This window comes from Anser brachyrhynchus (assembly GCF_964034855.1).
Source record: "Anser brachyrhynchus genome assembly, chromosome: 1".
In the NCBI taxonomy this organism is placed as follows: Eukaryota; Metazoa; Chordata; class Aves; order Anseriformes; family Anatidae; genus Anser; species Anser brachyrhynchus.
The window spans coordinates 45,228,851-45,247,291 of record NC_137694.1 but is presented as its reverse complement, the minus strand read 5'-3'; the positions used below and the strand labels follow the sequence as shown (position 1 = coordinate 45,247,291).

The window sequence follows — 18,441 nt, the reverse complement described above, 5'->3', positions numbered from 1 at the left end:
ACACCTTCTTCCACAAGGTGTTTGTGGCAGGATCTGCTGCCATCTAACTAGCTAGTTAATTCCACTTTTTTCTGTTGCCCGACAACAGCTACACTAAGCAAGACACAGAACATTTTATCCTATCAGTAGGTGGGTATTTATGAAAGTAGTCAACACTGCCAGTCTTACTGCCACAGGGTCTTACATGTCCCTATGAGAGTATTGCCTTCACGTTTCATTGCCAGATCACCAGAACCTAGAAGCGAAGGGAATGCGCTAGTAATGACCTATGCACCAGCACCATGACAATATTGTGGTTTTAAGTGCATCAGATAGCAAACCATAATAAAACCAGTACATATCCCTTTTGGACTATCTGTGTCACCTAGCCATGCTAGGCCTTTGTTTTCTCACTGCTTCTAACTAACAGAATGGCTCTATGCTCTCCCTTCCTCCCAGGGCAGCAGCAATCATCCCTTCCTCAAGCAAAGCACCAGATCAGTGCCTGTGCCCCTGTGAGTCCAGCAAAGCTGGGGAAAGGGGGACCATGTACCGAAGGAGGGAGTCTGGTGCTCTAGATGGGCTAGAGGAAGAAGGATTCTCTGAATGTCTAACATTGCCATTCACTGCACTCTCCACCATGGAATGAAGTGGCCAAGGACACCTGTCTTAGTTTGTGAGTGAATAAAAAAACAAAAAAGATGCACAATGTCAGAGGAGTATAAAAAAGGAAGAGACTGGAGTCTGAGAGAAAACAGGCTGGGACCATTCTCTCCCTCTTGCTTTGTGAAAAACACTAGAAGTTTGTAAAATATAGTACTCTCCTACCTGAAATCCTTTCCTACTTGTTTGGCAGAGGCTGTAATTGGCAATTTTACTGTAAAAAGTAGAAAAAAAGAAAAATATTGAAACTGCATGTCATATCTCAGAAAAATAACACAATGAAACATCCAAATTTTGACAAACAAAGGCTATTTTGAGATAGAAACACTCCGTACAACTCCCAGTGAAACTCTTCTATTATCCATTAAACCCTAAGTCAGGAAGTGAAGGTGCCAAAGGCAACACGATGGTCTTGTTCTGGTAAGCATGCAGCTCTGCTCAAGAGCATGTCCTCAGTCCTTGTCTCTGCTCCAAGGCAGTGGGACATTCAAATGGCACTGGACCAGTCTTCAGAGCAGGGATTATGTGGAGGCTGGAGCTAGGCTGGTAACTCATGCAGCATCCTGTGTTCTTTTGTGTTTCTCTTTTTCTGACTGCATGACTCTCTGGGTCCATCTCTATAAGTGTAGATGCTCTATTGAACCAGGAGAGAATAAAGGAAATCCACACCTGGAGAGAGTGGGGCTTAGAGAGTACCACAGAGAAGTGGCAGATGCACTTTTGAATCCATTGAACTGAAGAAAAAAATAACAGCTGTCCTTCTTACTGGTAAACACCCTGATTGCTAGGCTGTTGGAGGGGCTGACAGCTACCCATTCACTTCTGGAAGTGATGCACATGGTTGCACTGTGTGCGGGGTTCACTCTGGCAGAGCCATAACAGACATCTCCAGAGCATGAGTACTATGTTGAACCACACTGGTCAAGCAATACGGGTGGGAGTGGGACAGAAGAGGTGCTGCCATCCAGTTGAATTTCACAGGTGATATATGTTCATGAGCAGTTTATCTGCTGGTGTTCACTGCAGGATAGCTGGCTGTGTAAGAACAAGGTGCTCTGGGGCATGAGAAGTGCCAGAGTCCCAGTACCCTAGGAAGCTGAAAGCAGTGTTGCAGCCTCCAGTGTGGTGGTGGCACTGCGTTTAGGCAGCAGCTGAACAGGGGTCCAGAGCAGGTGGGATGAAAGTACCTGAGTCACAGCGACCTTTAGGCTAGAAATTGTTTCCTCTCAGGTACACGTAGAGCACCTGCCTTCACTATGCACCCTGCCAATATAACATTTCTTGAAGAACAGTAGGAGGGAGAAAAAGATTCTGAGATGTAAAGTGTTTTACAGGCTGTGAGACAGTACTTCAGTTCAGATCTAAAACCACAATAACAAAGTAGTAAGAGCCAAGATTTTTTCTTCTTGTCTTCTAAGTAAGGCCAGTTCCAGGAAAGCCTAGAAGCATGTGATATGTTTTATTTTTACCCTTGGGCATGCTACACAACAGCTAGGAACACAGCTGCAGCTGGGGAAGAAAGTCTCCCAAGACTGCAAAAACATTAGTCAGTACACAAGTTCTTTATCAGTCTCCTCTTTGCAGGCAAGCCCTGATAGCTATAATATTTAAATGTACTTAACAGAACGGACACTGCCTATTCCAGAAGTCAATTATTAATGCAATTATTTGTGCCCAAACTTAGAGGCTCAGAGAGAGAGTCACTTTTTACTTCCTCTCTCCCTCCATACCACAGGTGGCTCATGTGTCACCTTCCTGGAAACCCTGTCACAAACCAAGTATTTATCGATTAGTTTTCCAGTTACCAGAGTACTTTTTTTTTTTTTTTTCCCCTGGTTAAGTTCTTCAAGACAAAAACAAAGTAGTCATAAGGTAGAATAGTTCTGGCTGCATGTGTGAAAAAACACGAGACAGGAATTTAGAAACAAGCACAAAGTTATTGCCAAAACGTACTGCTACAGTATGACATTGTTAGATTTTCAGCTTCCAAAGTGTGATAATTATCATAGAATCACAGAATCATTAAGGTTGGAAAAGACCTCTAAGATCATCTGGTCCAACCACCCCCTACCACCAATGTCACCCACTAAACCATGTCCCTAAGCACCACGTCCAACCTTTCCTTAAACACCCCCAAGGTACAAGAGTACTTCTTGTTTAACTGTAGGAGAGGTCAGAACTGGAGAGAAATGTATTATCTGCCAATAACATGAGCTGTAAGAATTAGGAAAAAAGAAGTACCATGACGCTGTAATTAACACTGCTCAGAGATGTTTGTTGGAATAAATTAAAAAAGACTAAAATCAATAAATACTGACATGGCAACGTGGAGTGAGGACAGGCAGCCTCCTGTTCAGGGCATTTCTACTTTGCTACTTTCTTCACAAATTAACTTGTTTTGTATATCCCTGAGTACTTGATGGTGGGCTGTTTCTTGGCTCTTTGGGTAACTGTGAATCCCTGAAGCATGACATTAAGCATAACACATTTCATTGTTTTCCAATACTCTGTCCACAGCAACATTTTCAATGAAAACCCCACTAAAACCTCTACCAAACCCTATCCTTAAATTATCTGATTGAAAAAAAGCTACATGAAAGCTTTTAGGATATTCCAAGAAAGTTTGTTCGATGTGTTCCTTTGTAACAGACTGACAGGAAGGTACCTCATTCTTCTGATGTGTATCAGCTTTCCTGTTTTCAAATACTGCATGTGGGATTTATTAAACATGCCTCTCTTCTCAGCATCTTTAACAGCTTTATCATTTGCTTTGAGCAATATCTCTAGCAATGCAGTCCTCCCATTGTTAAAATGATCTTTTTTCTTGATCTTTAAGAAAATTTTCACATTAAACTCAGATTTACCAGCTATATTTTTCTCATGTTTTTAACATCTCTCATTAATTTTACACTTCTAATTTATACTGGGTCCTTCCGGGCTTCCATTTGTAATTTGTTAATATATTTAGGTTTTTACGTACCAAGGCATATTTAATGAATAAAAAACGTGCATTTACTTAAAAGTGTCTTTTTATTTTATTGTAGTGACATCTCAGAACAGTTTTGTTTATGACAAAAGACAGAAGCAAAACCAAAATGTTTCAATGACTGGATGTACTGTTGAGTATATGAAGTATCTTACACTGTTCTTGGGAATGAAGATTTAAAAAAAAAAAACAACTTTGATTTAGTCTGGAGCATTACTGCAACAAATGTTTTCTCTTCTAGTTTCTCTGTTCCAAATGAGCACATTATTACAAATGTGTGTCTCCTATTGCCAACAGTAGTATATATTTATTTGTTCAGTTCTCTGGAAGTTGCCTCAAGTTCAGTTTTTCTCCAATGAGACTGTTCCCAAACAGTAAAGCCAAATATAATTATCTGAAGACAGTTTAAAGGAAAGAAAAATTGGCTCTTCCAACTGCAGGGACTGATGAAATTTCAGCCAATGAACTCTGTATTTATCTTTCTTGGAACGCTCACTTTTCTGGAGTTTAGGATTATAGAAAAAAAAAGACTAATTAAGATTTTAAGAATTAAAAAAAAAAAACACAACAGATAATGTTTACCTTTTTCTACTGGGTCAGATTCCTGAAATATCTTATGTTGAGTTTCAGTGCCTGGCATCTGTGAGACACAAGAGAAACATGAGCAAATTATTAACAAGCACCAAAAGAATTAATGAGAAAAATGTATTACTAATAAGTCAGCCTCTTTATGGCTTGTTCAGGGAGTATACAACTAAGTTAGGACAGGAAAAGTTTGGTAAGGGTTCAATAATTAGTGGGAAAAGAGTTAATATGCAATAGGCTTTTACTAGTAATTCAATATTTGGCCTGATTTCCAAAAGCTTGAAAACTCAGCAACTTGTGTTCACATTTCAAGTTTTTGGATGCTCAGCATTTAAAAAAAAAAAAAAAGTTAAATTCCTTTTAGTGAAAGTAGGAACAAAACATTTGACTCTATTGTTTCCACCTAGAATTTTTAGGTGTTCGTCAACTATAACAAGGCCCACATTTTCTAAATAGTTATGTACAATGCTGAACAACAATAATGGAGAGGTGATATGTTCAAAAAAGATTAGATCATATACCAATTATCCTGGCATTGACACTTTAATAAAATTATTCCCATGGGGTAGTAGCTAGACCAGCTAATACATGCCGAGTACCACATCTGAATGGTATGAAGGGACATGACACAGTTCATGAATAATGCAAACACAAGTATTTCAGACCTGGGGCTTGGTAATAATCCCAAAGTTAATTAGAAAATTTATTGCCTGTTTTCCTAGAATTACCTTTCCCTTTCTTTTCTCTTTACAGCACTTTATTAGATAGACAGGAAACCACAACAGAAAATGTTTTAATGGACTTCGCAAAAATTGTGTTCAACAAGATTAGGAGTGATAGTGGTCCAGCCGAGGGAGTCATATACTAGCAGTTTTGGAGACTGAAGGGGAGCTGGTATAGTCTCCATCTCCAATGCATATTTCTTGACAGAGAGATCTAAATGTATCAAATAATACATTCATGAGAGAATTTTACTATTTTTCCTGCCTCAGACTTGTTGATGCTAATACTTCCGTATCTGTGGCATAAACTAGATACAATCGTCAATAAAGAGCGATGGCTGTTCTGTATCAGTGATTTCTGGTGACAAAATCGTTCATCCAGAGTTACAGTGGTTGAAGTGTCATATATCATCGGTCTCTGATCAAAAAACAACACAACAAGTTTCCACTGGGATGAAAAATACATTTTTGCTATCATGACTTCTGTCCTTAGCAATACCGTTAAAATGATCTCCTGATGTTTTGTTTTCTTTCTGCACATAAAATAGTATGCAACCATTTTGATTAATTTGGGTATATTATAGTTATGAAAAAAAAAAAGTTGTAAATAAACATGATAATCACAATGCCAGAAGGAACATATGTAAGCAAGCTTCTCAAGATTGAATTCCTTACGCTGTTCTGCTCAGCAAATATTTACGAACCTGGACACAAACATGTCATACTGACAAGGGACCTCACTTCCTCCTCAATTTGGGAGGTTTATTTTTAGTCTGGGAACCTGGAGAGGCAGGGTTTCTCAGTAGTATTAATTGCCACTGCTCTGCTTTTCCAATGTTGGGCCTTCTGAAAAGAAAGACTGGCACAAAATACAAAAAGCTTGGGAAGCACTGGTCTATCATTGAACCAATGAAAACATTCATAAAGCAGCCAGCATTATGAAGTATATGTACATAAAAAGAATATTACCTATCAAAATATTAATGCAACTTCTTTCCAAATGACAGTTTGCTTTCTCTAGGACACAATAACAGTGCTCCTATTTTACATCTGAAGGCCACAAAGTTTTCTAGGCTGAACACTAACAGAGTGCAATTGAGGGCTATGTACAGCTCCAGCATGAAATTTTGTCAAATTTCTACTGTATCTGTGATATTCCATTATTCACCTTTCTCAAATGCCTTTAAGTACTTCTACAGGAAATCCATCAAGAACAGCAATGGAAATTTCTCTAAGTCTTTTTGATCTAATAACCTTAAATTAGTCACTGAAGAAGATCCATAAGGCAAAACATGCATAATCAAGGGAAGGAAAAAAGTAAGAAATTTCTTGCACGAATTGTGACGTACTGTTCATTCAAACTCATTTGATAAAATTTTACTTTCTGACAGCATCTGACTGTTGTAGTGTTAGTTTGATGTGTTTTGCTCCTATTATACATACAAAAAAAGTGCTTTAATTCATTACATGAGACATTAGTCTTTGCCTGTTTCAGTACAGAAATTACAGAAGTGGACCTAGTGAAGGTCCACTTAGCCAACAGTTTTGCAATATGTACTAGGTATTGGCAGGCAAAGCCAATGGCAGCTGAATGACATTGTTTAGCCTGAGTACAGACTCTGAAGCAATTAAGCTTTACTAAATGTTCTTGTGAAGGTTCTATGCTTCTAGAAATGCAACCGTCTTTCTTTGTTCTTGGATGTTTCTTTTATGTATATTACAAAGCAAGTCTACCAGGTTTAAAGACTAAACTAAATGATGAGAAGCAATACCCTAACTTTTTGCAGTGGTCTTCTCTGTGCTTGTCTGGGCTTCAGTTGTCTAAAGCTGTGTTACACCCCTCCACTTCTTCTGAGTTTGAAAGTCCCTGAAATCACAGTTATCCAGTGTGGTTCCACATCTCTCATGTCACTGAGATAAATTTCGTTATGCAGCTTTTAATTGCAATCCCTGGGATGCATACCATGCACAGGCGTTTTACAATAAGCAGTGATGAACTATGTGAGATTTATGTGGCAGCCAGCTCAACCTACAGCTTAGTGACAAACATCAGGCAAACCCGCATGCCTTGCCTAGTATGTGCCATGTATAGACCACAGGGAAACAGCACTCAAGGACATCAGAAAAAAAATGGAATCAAACCCACTCACTGGCATGGTGAGTCTTTTGACACATGCAAGGCTATTTTTAGCCAATGTCATGGAAAGGCTCATAGTTTTAGGCACACTTTTCACACAGATCCCAAGTTATCATACCCTACAAGCATAGGCATGCTGCCAGCCTGATGAGAGGAGGTAGGGCAAGAAAGCATGAAGACCTGAGAAGTACCAGAAGGCCCAGGATACTTGGCACTAATCAGAAAACGCTGCTAACTTCAGAGACCATTTAACATTTTCTTTCTAAGGTTTTCATGATTTTTTTTTTCAATCCAGTTCTGGGAAATGTGCCAATTTATCATTCACATATGAATAAACTGAACTCCAAAGGTAGCATTATAAGAACAAACAAGAGGGAAGGTACATTAAGGAAAAAATTATCTCCATACTTCTCCCTCCTCTCTGTACTTTCACTAACCCTCTGCTATCAGTTACTGTGCTGTGAAGGAGATTTTTCACCCAACTCACTACGCGTTAGACATCCTGTGACTAAAACACTCCTGGGAATAACATAACATCAGTACTGGAAACTCTTGCTTGGTTCTTTTGCGTAGAACGGAACGGGGCAGAAATTTCAAGCTGTGAGTAAACACTAGAAGTCAAAATCACTCTCATAACTGCTACATCTGACCGCATTCTCTTTCGATCTGTCATAACTAAAACTAGATTTAAAACTCCAAATTATGCAACTTGTCCACCAGCCCAGTTATCTGAAATACTTATCAGCATGTTTTGAAAAGTGCTACAGGGTGTCACTTCAGTTTTATACATACTTAAGTACTCAGTCTTGGTATTATGGTTTCCTCTTTTACTGTTGTTTATGGTATTTATGACATAAACAGGAAGTACCAATTTACAGGAACTATTATTGTTGGATAAGAAAATAATATACTCACAAAAGTTTGTTTTGCTTATCTGCAGCAAACGTTTTGAGTATTATACCAATCACAGTCACCAAAGAAATAAACATAAAGTAAACAAGAACAAAGTAAAATTCAAGTAAAGTATTTTTTTATTTTTCCTGAAACAGGTAAATACATGTTTCAGGAAAATAAAATGTCTCATTGTCTTCCAGGGACAACACTGTAAAATCTGGGGCTAGATTTACCTACAAATTAGAAATAGGCAATGGGGCAGTCTTACGCTGATAGCACTTAGCAGCAGAATGATAACGTGCCTGTATGCATGAGAGGAGAACTTCTGAACACTGAACTGAGTGTCTGCAAAGTATAGCTGACATCAGCGTACAAATGTATACTTTTTGTACTAAAAGCTGATGTCCTCCTCATCCTGATCTTACATCTGTGTACTTGTCTGCATGGCGGAACCTGGCAGGTAGATATCTGCCTTTCTTTGAAACTAAAACACCACCTTTTGGACAATTTGGGTTAAGCTATTAAATAATAGTATTGTTCTGTACTGTTCATTTGGACCTTATCTCTACAGATTATACGGGTGCTTTATAATTATCAGCTACCTGATTAATTTGTTAATTATTATTCTCACCGACTGAATCCCAAGCTTCTTCAAAATAGATCCTATTACACACTAGTTACTCTTTCCTAGTGGCATTCAGGTCAGAGATGTGAACAGCCAAGAAAAATTCATAGCATACCTTAGTGCCTTGTTTTTGCCTGTGTGCAGGAAGATCACAGGAGTCTGAGCTGTCAGAAGTTTGACTGCTGTGAAAGACGAGCATTGTTGTGTTTAATTTCTGAGTTTGGTAATTGCAAACTGTATTTTGCAGCATTAATTCCAACCATTACCAGGTGTTTTCTGTAGTACCTCTAGTTGTAGAGATATAAATGTTTTCTACATGCCTGTCTTCCAGATCCACATTTTAATTTTACAGCTAACCTACAGCTACCTAACCTGCAAAAAGTAGGTGTCATCTTAGAGAAAGCTTGATTATTGGAAGAGATCTGATCTATTGAGTTGGCATCTCCTTCTTCTACACAGCTTTCTTTGAGTTCTACTTCACATACCTTATCCCTCCCCTCCTAAATCCTCCCACGACACATCATCTTCTTTGTTCAGAGAGAACCTTCTCTTAGTTGTCTGAGGATCCATTAAGATCTTGTGTCTCTCTTTATTGAGCACTTCCAGTACTAGTTGTGAATCTCATCTCTTAATTTTTATACCCTGGGCACCTAAAGTTAGATGAGATAGATCCAACCCATCAATGTTTCCCCAGAAAAGAAATCTATTAAAGTTTTATTCCCAAAGAAATGTCCATAGGGCTACAGGTACAGCACATATATACCCACCTCACACAAATCACCTGCACAACTGATCATACTGCCACTCACAGTCAGTATTGGCACAGGAGGAGCTGATCATATTTAAGAACTGTATCATTTGGTCATTGTACCTTAAATTACCCTGAAATTATAACCTTTGGCTAAATGGAATCACACTAGCATCTTCCACGGTTAGTGAAATTACATATACAAAAAACTAAAACAAGAGACTTTGTATCATGGCTAGATTGCTCTGCAAAATGTAAGGTGGAAAAAAAATGATTCAAGTGATGCAACAGATCAAGCTCTGCACCAACGCAGTTTAATTTCTCCTCAGGAGGGCCACCTTGGGTGGATACAGAGCTCTATTTCCAATTATTAAGGTTTGCATATGGGGTTTGTATATATACAAAGGACTGTTAAATTAAGAAGTGTGAACATTAAAAATCTAATGTTAATAACACTTCTAACATTTACTTGGGCACTCTTTACACAGTGTGGAGAACACACAATAAATTATGGTATATCTTTATAGTTCTAAGTTACCTGGAATCCCAGTATATATCAGAATTGAGGACTTCAGATTTCACCTTAGTTTGCTGTCTCACTACTTTCTCTTGTTCCTTCAGGCACAGATAATAAGAAGACACACCACATATTTAGTTTACTGCTTTAATGAAAGCCATTATCAAATTTACTATTACCGTAACCCTATTAAGTATTATGTTTTGTCACAGTAGGATAAACAGAGGCAGGAGAAAAGGCCTAGGAGGGATTTTCCTTACCTCATTATGAACAGAGTAGTTCAAGAGAGCATCACAGAAACGCTGTCCTATTGACTCTAAGTCTTTCGTATCAAAATGGGTGCTTTGTCTCCAGCCTGCAACATCAATAGGAGCAAGTCAGAAATAGAAATGTCAGTCATCCTGCTGACTGTGAGCTGTGGTGTGTCAGGATGGTGGCTGACTGCAAACGCACATATACATATCACTGACAAATGCCAGAAAGGTCTATGACTGCTAGAGTTTATACAGATAGCATTACAGATCACTCACTGTTCTGCCCATACGGACAAATCTATCCACTCAGCGTGGATTAACTATGCATTATATTACTTTCAGCACCAACCGTATTTCTTTTTATCGAGGATTTTCTTCCCAATAACTGATTCCCATACAACTATTTTAGTTACTACTTTTAATTTGCCATTCATTAATATTGTTGCTTTATGGTAGATATGTAATAATGCTGGCGGTGTCCTGAAAGGTCACCAGGTGCATGCTGTAGGTTTTTTTTTTTTTTTCCAAATCTTATCTTCAATCATCATTCATTTCTAACCAATAAGACAGAACACCAGCAAGAGTTGGTACCTTAAGCTACTGCTTTCCCTGAAAAAGCAAAAGTAAAGATCTTGTATGATGATTCCTACTGAATAGCTACAGGGAATTGTCTCACCCAACTTAGAGCCACAAATAGAGGCTTCCAAAGTGTAGCTGTTGTTGATGCCCATCTTCCACATTACAACTCGACCTGTACCTTCTTTGCTCTTTCGTACTCTGAAACGGCAGTCTGGGAATGAGAACTCAAAAGACAGGTACACTATTAGCCTTTGAAGTAAATAGGAGGATGCAAGAATTTCATTTTAACCCTGTAAATTTTTTTATATCCTATCTACCAGGAAAATAATTGTGTTTTCACTCTATTCACCTTATTTGAATATTGCACAGTATAGTTCAGGACAATCACTATTATTACTGGTATAATGGAGATATAGATGAAACAACAGAATAGTCCTTCAACTAGAAGTTTAATTTACTTTAGGGATTTCTGGGACTTCTGAGCTTATTTTTTTACATGGCTGTATTTACCCTTTCTAAATCGTATAAGAATACTGAACAGATGAGTTACCACAAATCCTGCTATATACCAATGTGCATATTTACTAAAAAGTCAGAATAGTTCTCTTGTGAGTTAACAGATCAACAGTTTGATGTAACAGATCTGGAGCTCACAACCACCTTACTATCACTGATATCTGAGGAAAACAGCATTAGCTACAAGTATGCAGTGAAATCTAGTAGGTTAGCTTGTGTGTTGTTTTATTATTGAATGTTTGCCACCTTTCTGGTTCAAAAGAAGCTTACTCCAGTTAGATTTTGCTGGAAAATTACATATTTTAATACTAATAATTTCTTTTTTTTTCTTTTTTTTTTTTTTAATTGAAATATCTTACACAAACATGGTGATTTTAACACAATTCTCAGCAGAAAACAATTCAAAAAGATTCAGCCTAGAGATTTTTTTTCTTCTTTAGCTTCTTATTTACTTGTTTGTTTTTAGTTCTACTATATATTACAAAGTTGTACTTTATGTATGAATAAATAATATTTAGCGTTAGTTTTTCAAATTGTTAAAATAATGTTACTTTGATATTCCTTTTTTCATTCTTTTAAAAATGTTAACTTTGTGACCCAATTCAGCACAACACATTTTGGGATACTGGAACTTCAAAGGAGTTCAAATTTCATTTTTCTAACATTTCCAGTTTTAGCCAATTGAAGATTATTTTACTAGGTGAAGTGCGGTCTCTAAGCCGATATGATACCCTTATATAAACCTTAGGGATCACAGTTGGTGTTTGAAATTTCAAGTGAATAATTTTCTGGTCTGGCATTTGCTTACCTTCTCTGGGCAGTTCTTGCTCAGCAAGAGTGGAAAGGCACGTGGCTGCAAGTACGGTGCTTTTGGTTGCTGCTCTTTCTCACAACCATACATGAAGACATTTTGTTTTCTGTTGTGACCATGGATGTCACAATACAGAAAAATGTCACGTTCCTCCATCACTCTGTAATATGGAACAACACAGAATACTTCGCTAACATGCGGGGTTTTTTTTCCACCTCAGAAGTACTAGTTTGAGCTAATATGATACACTGAAGCTCATGTTTAATCTGAAGTGCAAGAAATCAGTAGGAGTTTTCTATTCTGAGTGCTAAGATAAACATTTAGAATGCTAGATTAGAGGCAGACTGCTCAGCTCCTCCAGGATAAAACACTTGTCACTGCACAGAAATACAGACATGACTGTATGTATCAGCAATCTTTGTCCATCTGTTCATAAGTTTTCACAGCTTAGCTATCTTCATGAATTCCAGAGCTAGGCACCATCTTTTAAAATCACGTGTTCACTGCTTTATTTATTTATTTGCATATAATTTCTTCAATCTCCTACTGTGCAGTGGCTGCATGGTGTTTTTTTTCCACCCTGTCTTTTCTCCTCTTCTCTCTTTTCCCTTCTTTTAGCCTCTAACTCTCAGGTTCAGTTATATGCATCCACCTCTGTAGATGTGTACTACAGCATGTTGTACAGCTGAAACTCGCTGTTCTTATCTGCTGTTCTTTTGCTGTGGTACATGTGATGAATAATACATGTTGTACAATTACAAGACTGTAGCATAAATAGAAGTGGCTCTGAATGATGTAGTGAATACTCTTTCCCTTATTCAAGCTGGAGCCACAATTTTTATGACATGCCAAGACTCTGTAGTGTGTTATCACTAAACTAGCTTTTTAAAATAAAATCTGTAGGTGGATATATTGGGGTTTGGCGAACCCCAACCCTGATGCCCAATTCCTGTTGAAGCAGGGTCCTACACAGAAGATGTCATGGCACTACAGTGTGTCACCTGGGGCTCTGCTCTGGGCAGGAGTTGGAAATCCATGGAAGAGCTCAGAAGGAAGCAATAATAAATTTATCTGTCTGACTCGGCTGACTGAATCTGAAGGCCAGAAGCACTTCACCACACCCACTTGATTTAATTACAGGGCACTGCAATTAAATGTGCAGGCTGTTTTCGTACAGTAAGACAAAGGCAAATTCTCATGGAAAACAAGAAGAGGGACAGTGCTTATCTCCTTTAAGTGAGGGATATACATGCTGAAATATATACTTTTAAGAACACAGATCTTATTTAAAACAATCTGTAACTGGCACTGGATGGAAAGCATTAAATGTACTAATTCTGACTCTTTTTTTTTTCCCCACAAGAGTCTATCTGTGTCAGTTTGTTACAGAAGTTAAAACAAAAAGATTTACTAGCTAAGTTCTCTAGCTGAAGATTTATTTTAATACCTGAAGATTTAATTTTATATCCAGAGTATTTATGTCTACGTGACTTTGGTCTGCCTAAGAAATCAAACATATTTATAGTAAAACATACAGCAAACTTGACAGTCTTTTCTGTCAAATAGACAGCTGGGATCTATTCTCAGCCTAAATTCATTCAGGGACATGGTTTCATGCCAGAAAAGAAAATGAGAGAAACATTAGGACTTTGATAAGAAGATCTTGGCAGAGGATAGTGGGGAGAAATGTGGTGAAAATGCTTTGATGAGAACTCTCACTTTAGAGATACAGGTTGTAACCAGGAAGGGGAAAAAATGTTACAGGAAAACCTACAGAATACTGGAGAAAAAAATAGCCCACTCTGAAATACAACTGAAGGGAAACTAAATAGTCAGAAAGGCTTGGGTACACACCAAAGATATAAATAATACCAGAACAATAAGTGACAGAGAAGTCACGCTAAGCGAGAGACACTGGAAAGGAAAATAATCTATTTTAGAGGGAAAGAAAATGAGGTTACCTTCTGATCATGTTTCGGGTATACCAGATGGAAGGATAACATTTCTTCACCTTGGATCTGTATTTGCGGTTTAAGTCCTGTCCTGTTAAAGAGCAGCGATGATTTCCCACAATCACACCATCTGGATTTAACATTGGAACCACTTTGAAGACAAAAGTGTCCCGGAGCTGTTGAGCTTTGTCTGAATTGCCAAGAATGTAATCCAGAAATCCCTTCATTATCCAGGAACTGTTGGTTTCTCCTGGATGCACTCTTGCAGTTAGTATCACAGCCTTCCTCTTCGTGTCGTTGCCACTTTCAGGAGGGTTGGTGATAGTTAAGACATGCACTATGTTTCCTGCCAGGGAACGGCACAAGATATGAATCTTGCAGAATTTGGACCTCACTGGATCTTTAGAGATGTCCACCAGGTACTCCTGCAGGTTGGAGTAGGTGTAAGGATAGCAGTGGGCAAAATAGCAGGTGTCTCTGTCATGAGGAAACTGGAACGTCCAAGTGAGTGAGAAATACCGACGTCCACCTTCACCCACATTGTTTTTATAATATTTGATTTCATTTCCTGTCCTTCGCCAGCCAACACTGTGCTTCTTAGCATCAAATTCTGAGTACAACAGCGGCCGCAAACCATGTTTATACAGGCTGTTACGCTTGGTAAAGTTGACAATGGTGAAGCGATACGGCATCCCTGCCTGAGTATTGCTGACTTGGAAGTAGTACCACTGCGTGTGTCTGCTCGTGTAGAGGTCGGTGCGCAAGGTCAGCTGGTACTCAAAGTCATTACTGGTAGGCAAAAGAAGGCAAACAGTTGTGATGCTGGTTAGCACTGCAGCGTGATGCAATGTCAAGTAACGCAGGCTGCCATGAAGAAATACCCTGTGGTGAACCAGGTGCAAATCTTGCAGATTTATACTGTCATAAAGTCTACAAAGCTGCCAGGAAAAGGTGCCTACTTGCACTGAGTGTGTCAATAATGCAACTGCTGTCTTCCTTAGGACTTCTAATAATGACTAGGACTTCTAAAAATGTTCTCTACGCGACGTTTGAAAAGGAGGTGCTGAAGAAAAGCTGTGTGAATTTTGGTGGGTGATTATTACCTACAGAAATCATTCAGTGCTATAAAATGGCTATCAGGTCATTTCATGTGAAGACTACCTGGAACAACTTCTGAAGCTTCTTCAGTTAGTGTAAAACAAATGACGAACCCAGAGAAACATAACCTGCTCAGAAACCAGTAGCACGCTGCAGGCAATAACAACTCAGATAATAACACTGTTGTAATAAAAGGAGGAAAGATTATAAACTTACACTTTAACCACCTTCTGCAAATTCCCACTCTCGAACCGTGCTTCAAAGATGAGTGTGTTGTCCAGTTTCTGATGGAGGACCTGCTTCATGGGGCGGAGACCTCTCACTCGGGAATACATGAAGCAGGAGTCTGTGTTAGCTAGTGGAAGGAGTGGAACAAATGTCTTCAGTTTCAGCCTGAGCCATTTTAAGGAATACATGCAACTTTATGAAAATTCCTTCTAGAAACAAACAACTGCATGTAGCTGAGCTTCAACACATACTTTAGATAAGCATAAAAGAAATGATGTGGAAGGTTTTGTTGCCTATTCCCACTCAACTTTATGGATTTTGGCCAGCCTAAAATCTGACTGTCTTGGAGGTGCCTGTGTGTCTCTGTGTGAGCTTAGAGCAATTCATATTCTGCACTTAGGCAAAGCAACTGTGTTAGGTGGAAGGACTCGAAAGACTCAGCTCCTCCAGGTCTTTTCACCAGTCACACAGACAAGTTCTCTCCTCAGAAACTGTACGTAGCTGACAACTGTTGCCATCAGTTTATTTTTAAATCTCTATTGAAATCTTCTAGCCTAGAAGTAAAAAGATGACCCAGACCCAGCAGCAGTTAGTTTCATATTGTAAGTGATGTTTTCACATCACATTTAGCATGCAATTTGAGCCCAGATCTCCTTTTGCTCTGTTCTGCTACCTTTTCCACTGTTCTTCAGATGAGAGGCTCACAGAGGCATAACTCAACTTTTTACTACAACCTTCATTCCTGTTCATTAAAAACCAGAACTGCTAGAACAGCAAATTTTCTGGCTGGGAAGATATTTAGGTTCCAGAATACTCTTTGCATAATTTTATTGATAAAGGATCCTCTCTTTACAGAACCAAGGCAAGAATTACTTCTAACTCTTTTTTTGCTTTCTCTGCATTGATGCTCTACGTAGTGGCAAAGCTTTTGCCACCAAATTGTAGAAAAATGGGGTAATCAAAGCTTCTTGCTACCTCCAAACTGTACCCACAAAATAAAAGAAGACACATCTCCTCTGCTGAAAACCAGAAGCCCAGAGATCCTGCTGCAGAACTCAGCATCATGGTGCTGGTGATTCTGTCCTGACCCACAGAGCATGAGCTGTACTCTCCCGTAGCTGTAGAAGAGCTCTGACAATATGACTCAGAGAAGTTATGCAAAGCTGAGATTTCTATATGGCATTTTTTCATTCACTGAATCACACAAAGGATGTCATATTCTGTGTTTTGTTCTTGGTTATTTAAGTTACTACAGATCCATAGGGTTTTTCATTAAAAGAATTGTTAAGTCTGCTGGTTGGGATACCCACTTGAATACTTACTTTCTGTTTAGCTGAAATCTATTCACAATTTCTCTACCCTCCACTTCCTGTTTAGGCTTAACATTAAGGCAGAAAAATGTTTCAGCAGTTATTCCAGTGAAACTGTTTGTGGAAACATCTGTATCAGACAAGTGCTATAGAATGAAATGCGTGAACAAAATCTGAGTTGTTTATCATGGTATTTTTTTTTTTTTTTTCACGAGGGTCACCACTGGATTGTTTTTTTCTCTCCTAAATTAGATTTTAGGAGGGCCTGCAGGAACTCAGCAGCAGGTAGTTCCTTGCATTGCAGCTCCTGTTGAAGTCAAATTCAGTAGGGATCAGGAGAGTGCAGCTGCTGCCTCCCTCAGGATGCGATGGCTCATGACATGCCAGTCAAAGTGTAGCACTCACATTTTAAATCTGCGTAAGGTGTCTGCCCTACCTACAGATGTCCTCTGTACAGAGGATGTTAGGGTTTTAAAAATTATGTTTACTGCTATATAGCTTAGATAGCAAAGCTACCAACCTGGAGGTTTCTGTCCCAGAAAGTGCGAAGTTACATTTTTAAAGATTGACAAGTAATGAATTGTAACAGAAATCACTGTCCTTGTTTTTAAAAGGTGGGATGCAGGGATTCAGAGTGTTCCTCTACACCTTGTACCTTACAGTAGGTTAGCAGGTCTAGTTGCAGAGGACAGAGGTTCTTTCCCAGCCACACAGCAGTTACCAGTTTTCCTGGTCAGCAGTATGACTTAATTCGGATGCAGGATTACCACATGGAGCAACCTACTAGTGATGGGTAATATTCTCATTCTGCAGAAATAGCAAATTTCCAGATAAAAATTGTTTCAAAATACTGGTACTTTTTAGCATATTGCAAGCCTTTACCAGGCGTGTTGGCCTCAACAATGATGTCAGCATCCTTTCAGTTTTGCACATCTGAAAATTTTGTGGCCACAGCTAGTTATCCTAGAACTGCAAAACTATTATTATCCCTTCTTACCTATGCACAAGTGGCCCAGGGCCAAAATCAACAACCACCAGAAGCTCCAAGTTCACTCAAGGCAATTGTATCAACTTAGTAAACACAGGGGGAAAAAAAACAACAACAAATAAACCTCTGTTAATCAACAGGTGACGGTGGAGTAGGGCAACCAACCCCCTCCATTTCTGTCCAATTAATCCTTGCCAGACTGTGGTGCCTGTAATCAAGCACTGATCCAGTCTGGTCAGGTTTTGTTTATAAGTCTTGGCTAAACATTTATTGCAGACAGGATAATAAAATTTCTCCCAACGCAGACTTTAGTGGTGATCCTGCAGTTATACAGCTCTCATCTTTTTTACTTTCTCTTTTTGGTTGGATGTTAAGTAATATTTCTCCACTCATATTTTATAAGCAACACATTTTAGCTGTTTCATGCTGTTATTCACTGGCAACAATGACTTGAACTGAGCTGGTCTTCTGAGTTTATTAACAGCATGAGCAAAACATATGGCTGATGAGACTGCTGTGTAACTAATTTTATTCCTTATCTATAGGAAAAGGATTTATTGCCAACTGCTTAAAAAAAAACAACAGAAAATCATATTGATTTCATTAGGCTTTGCATTAGGTTCATTAAGAAGATAAAATATTGGCATCAAAGAAGGTGCTTCATCTACCTACAGCTGACAGCAACGTTTCTCAGGGTGTTCTCACCTTCTTCTCCCAGATAAACCACAGTGCCCTTGTCAGGAGGTTGGTATGGCGGCATCATCTCCAAACCTGTTGGAGTGTACATTGGCTCAGGGGTAGTGGGTATCCAATCTGAAAAAGTGATACACAGATTAACTACGAGCAGGA

The 18,441-nt window shown here is 38.7% G+C and overlaps 1 protein-coding gene across 2 annotated transcripts in view; it reads right to left on the bottom strand.

Annotated features, from left to right (window-relative positions):
• AGBL3 (AGBL carboxypeptidase 3) overlaps nucleotides 1-18,441 on the bottom strand; it is a 28,252-nt gene that overhangs the window by 5,075 nt on the left and 4,736 nt on the right. Inside the window, exons 4-14 of one of the 2 annotated variants that reach the window (XM_080595567.1) lie at nucleotides 18,298-18,405; nucleotides 15,283-15,421; nucleotides 13,978-14,757; nucleotides 12,014-12,176; nucleotides 10,787-10,913; nucleotides 10,117-10,211; nucleotides 9,878-9,954; nucleotides 8,707-8,773; nucleotides 5,400-5,468; nucleotides 4,211-4,268; nucleotides 808-856 (exon numbers count right to left, since the gene is read on the bottom strand). In XM_080595567.1, the coding sequence (XP_080451693.1) occupies nucleotides 808-856; nucleotides 4,211-4,268; nucleotides 5,400-5,468; nucleotides 8,707-8,773; nucleotides 9,878-9,954; nucleotides 10,117-10,211; nucleotides 10,787-10,913; nucleotides 12,014-12,176; nucleotides 13,978-14,757; nucleotides 15,283-15,421; nucleotides 18,298-18,405 (1,732 nt within the window). Of the gene's footprint in view, nucleotides 1-807; nucleotides 857-4,210; nucleotides 4,269-5,399; nucleotides 5,469-8,706; nucleotides 8,774-9,877; nucleotides 9,955-10,116; nucleotides 10,212-10,786; nucleotides 10,914-12,013; nucleotides 12,177-13,977; nucleotides 14,833-15,282; nucleotides 15,422-18,297; nucleotides 18,406-18,441 lie in introns of both variants that reach the window. The other variant, XM_080595568.1, reaches the window with a different exon arrangement.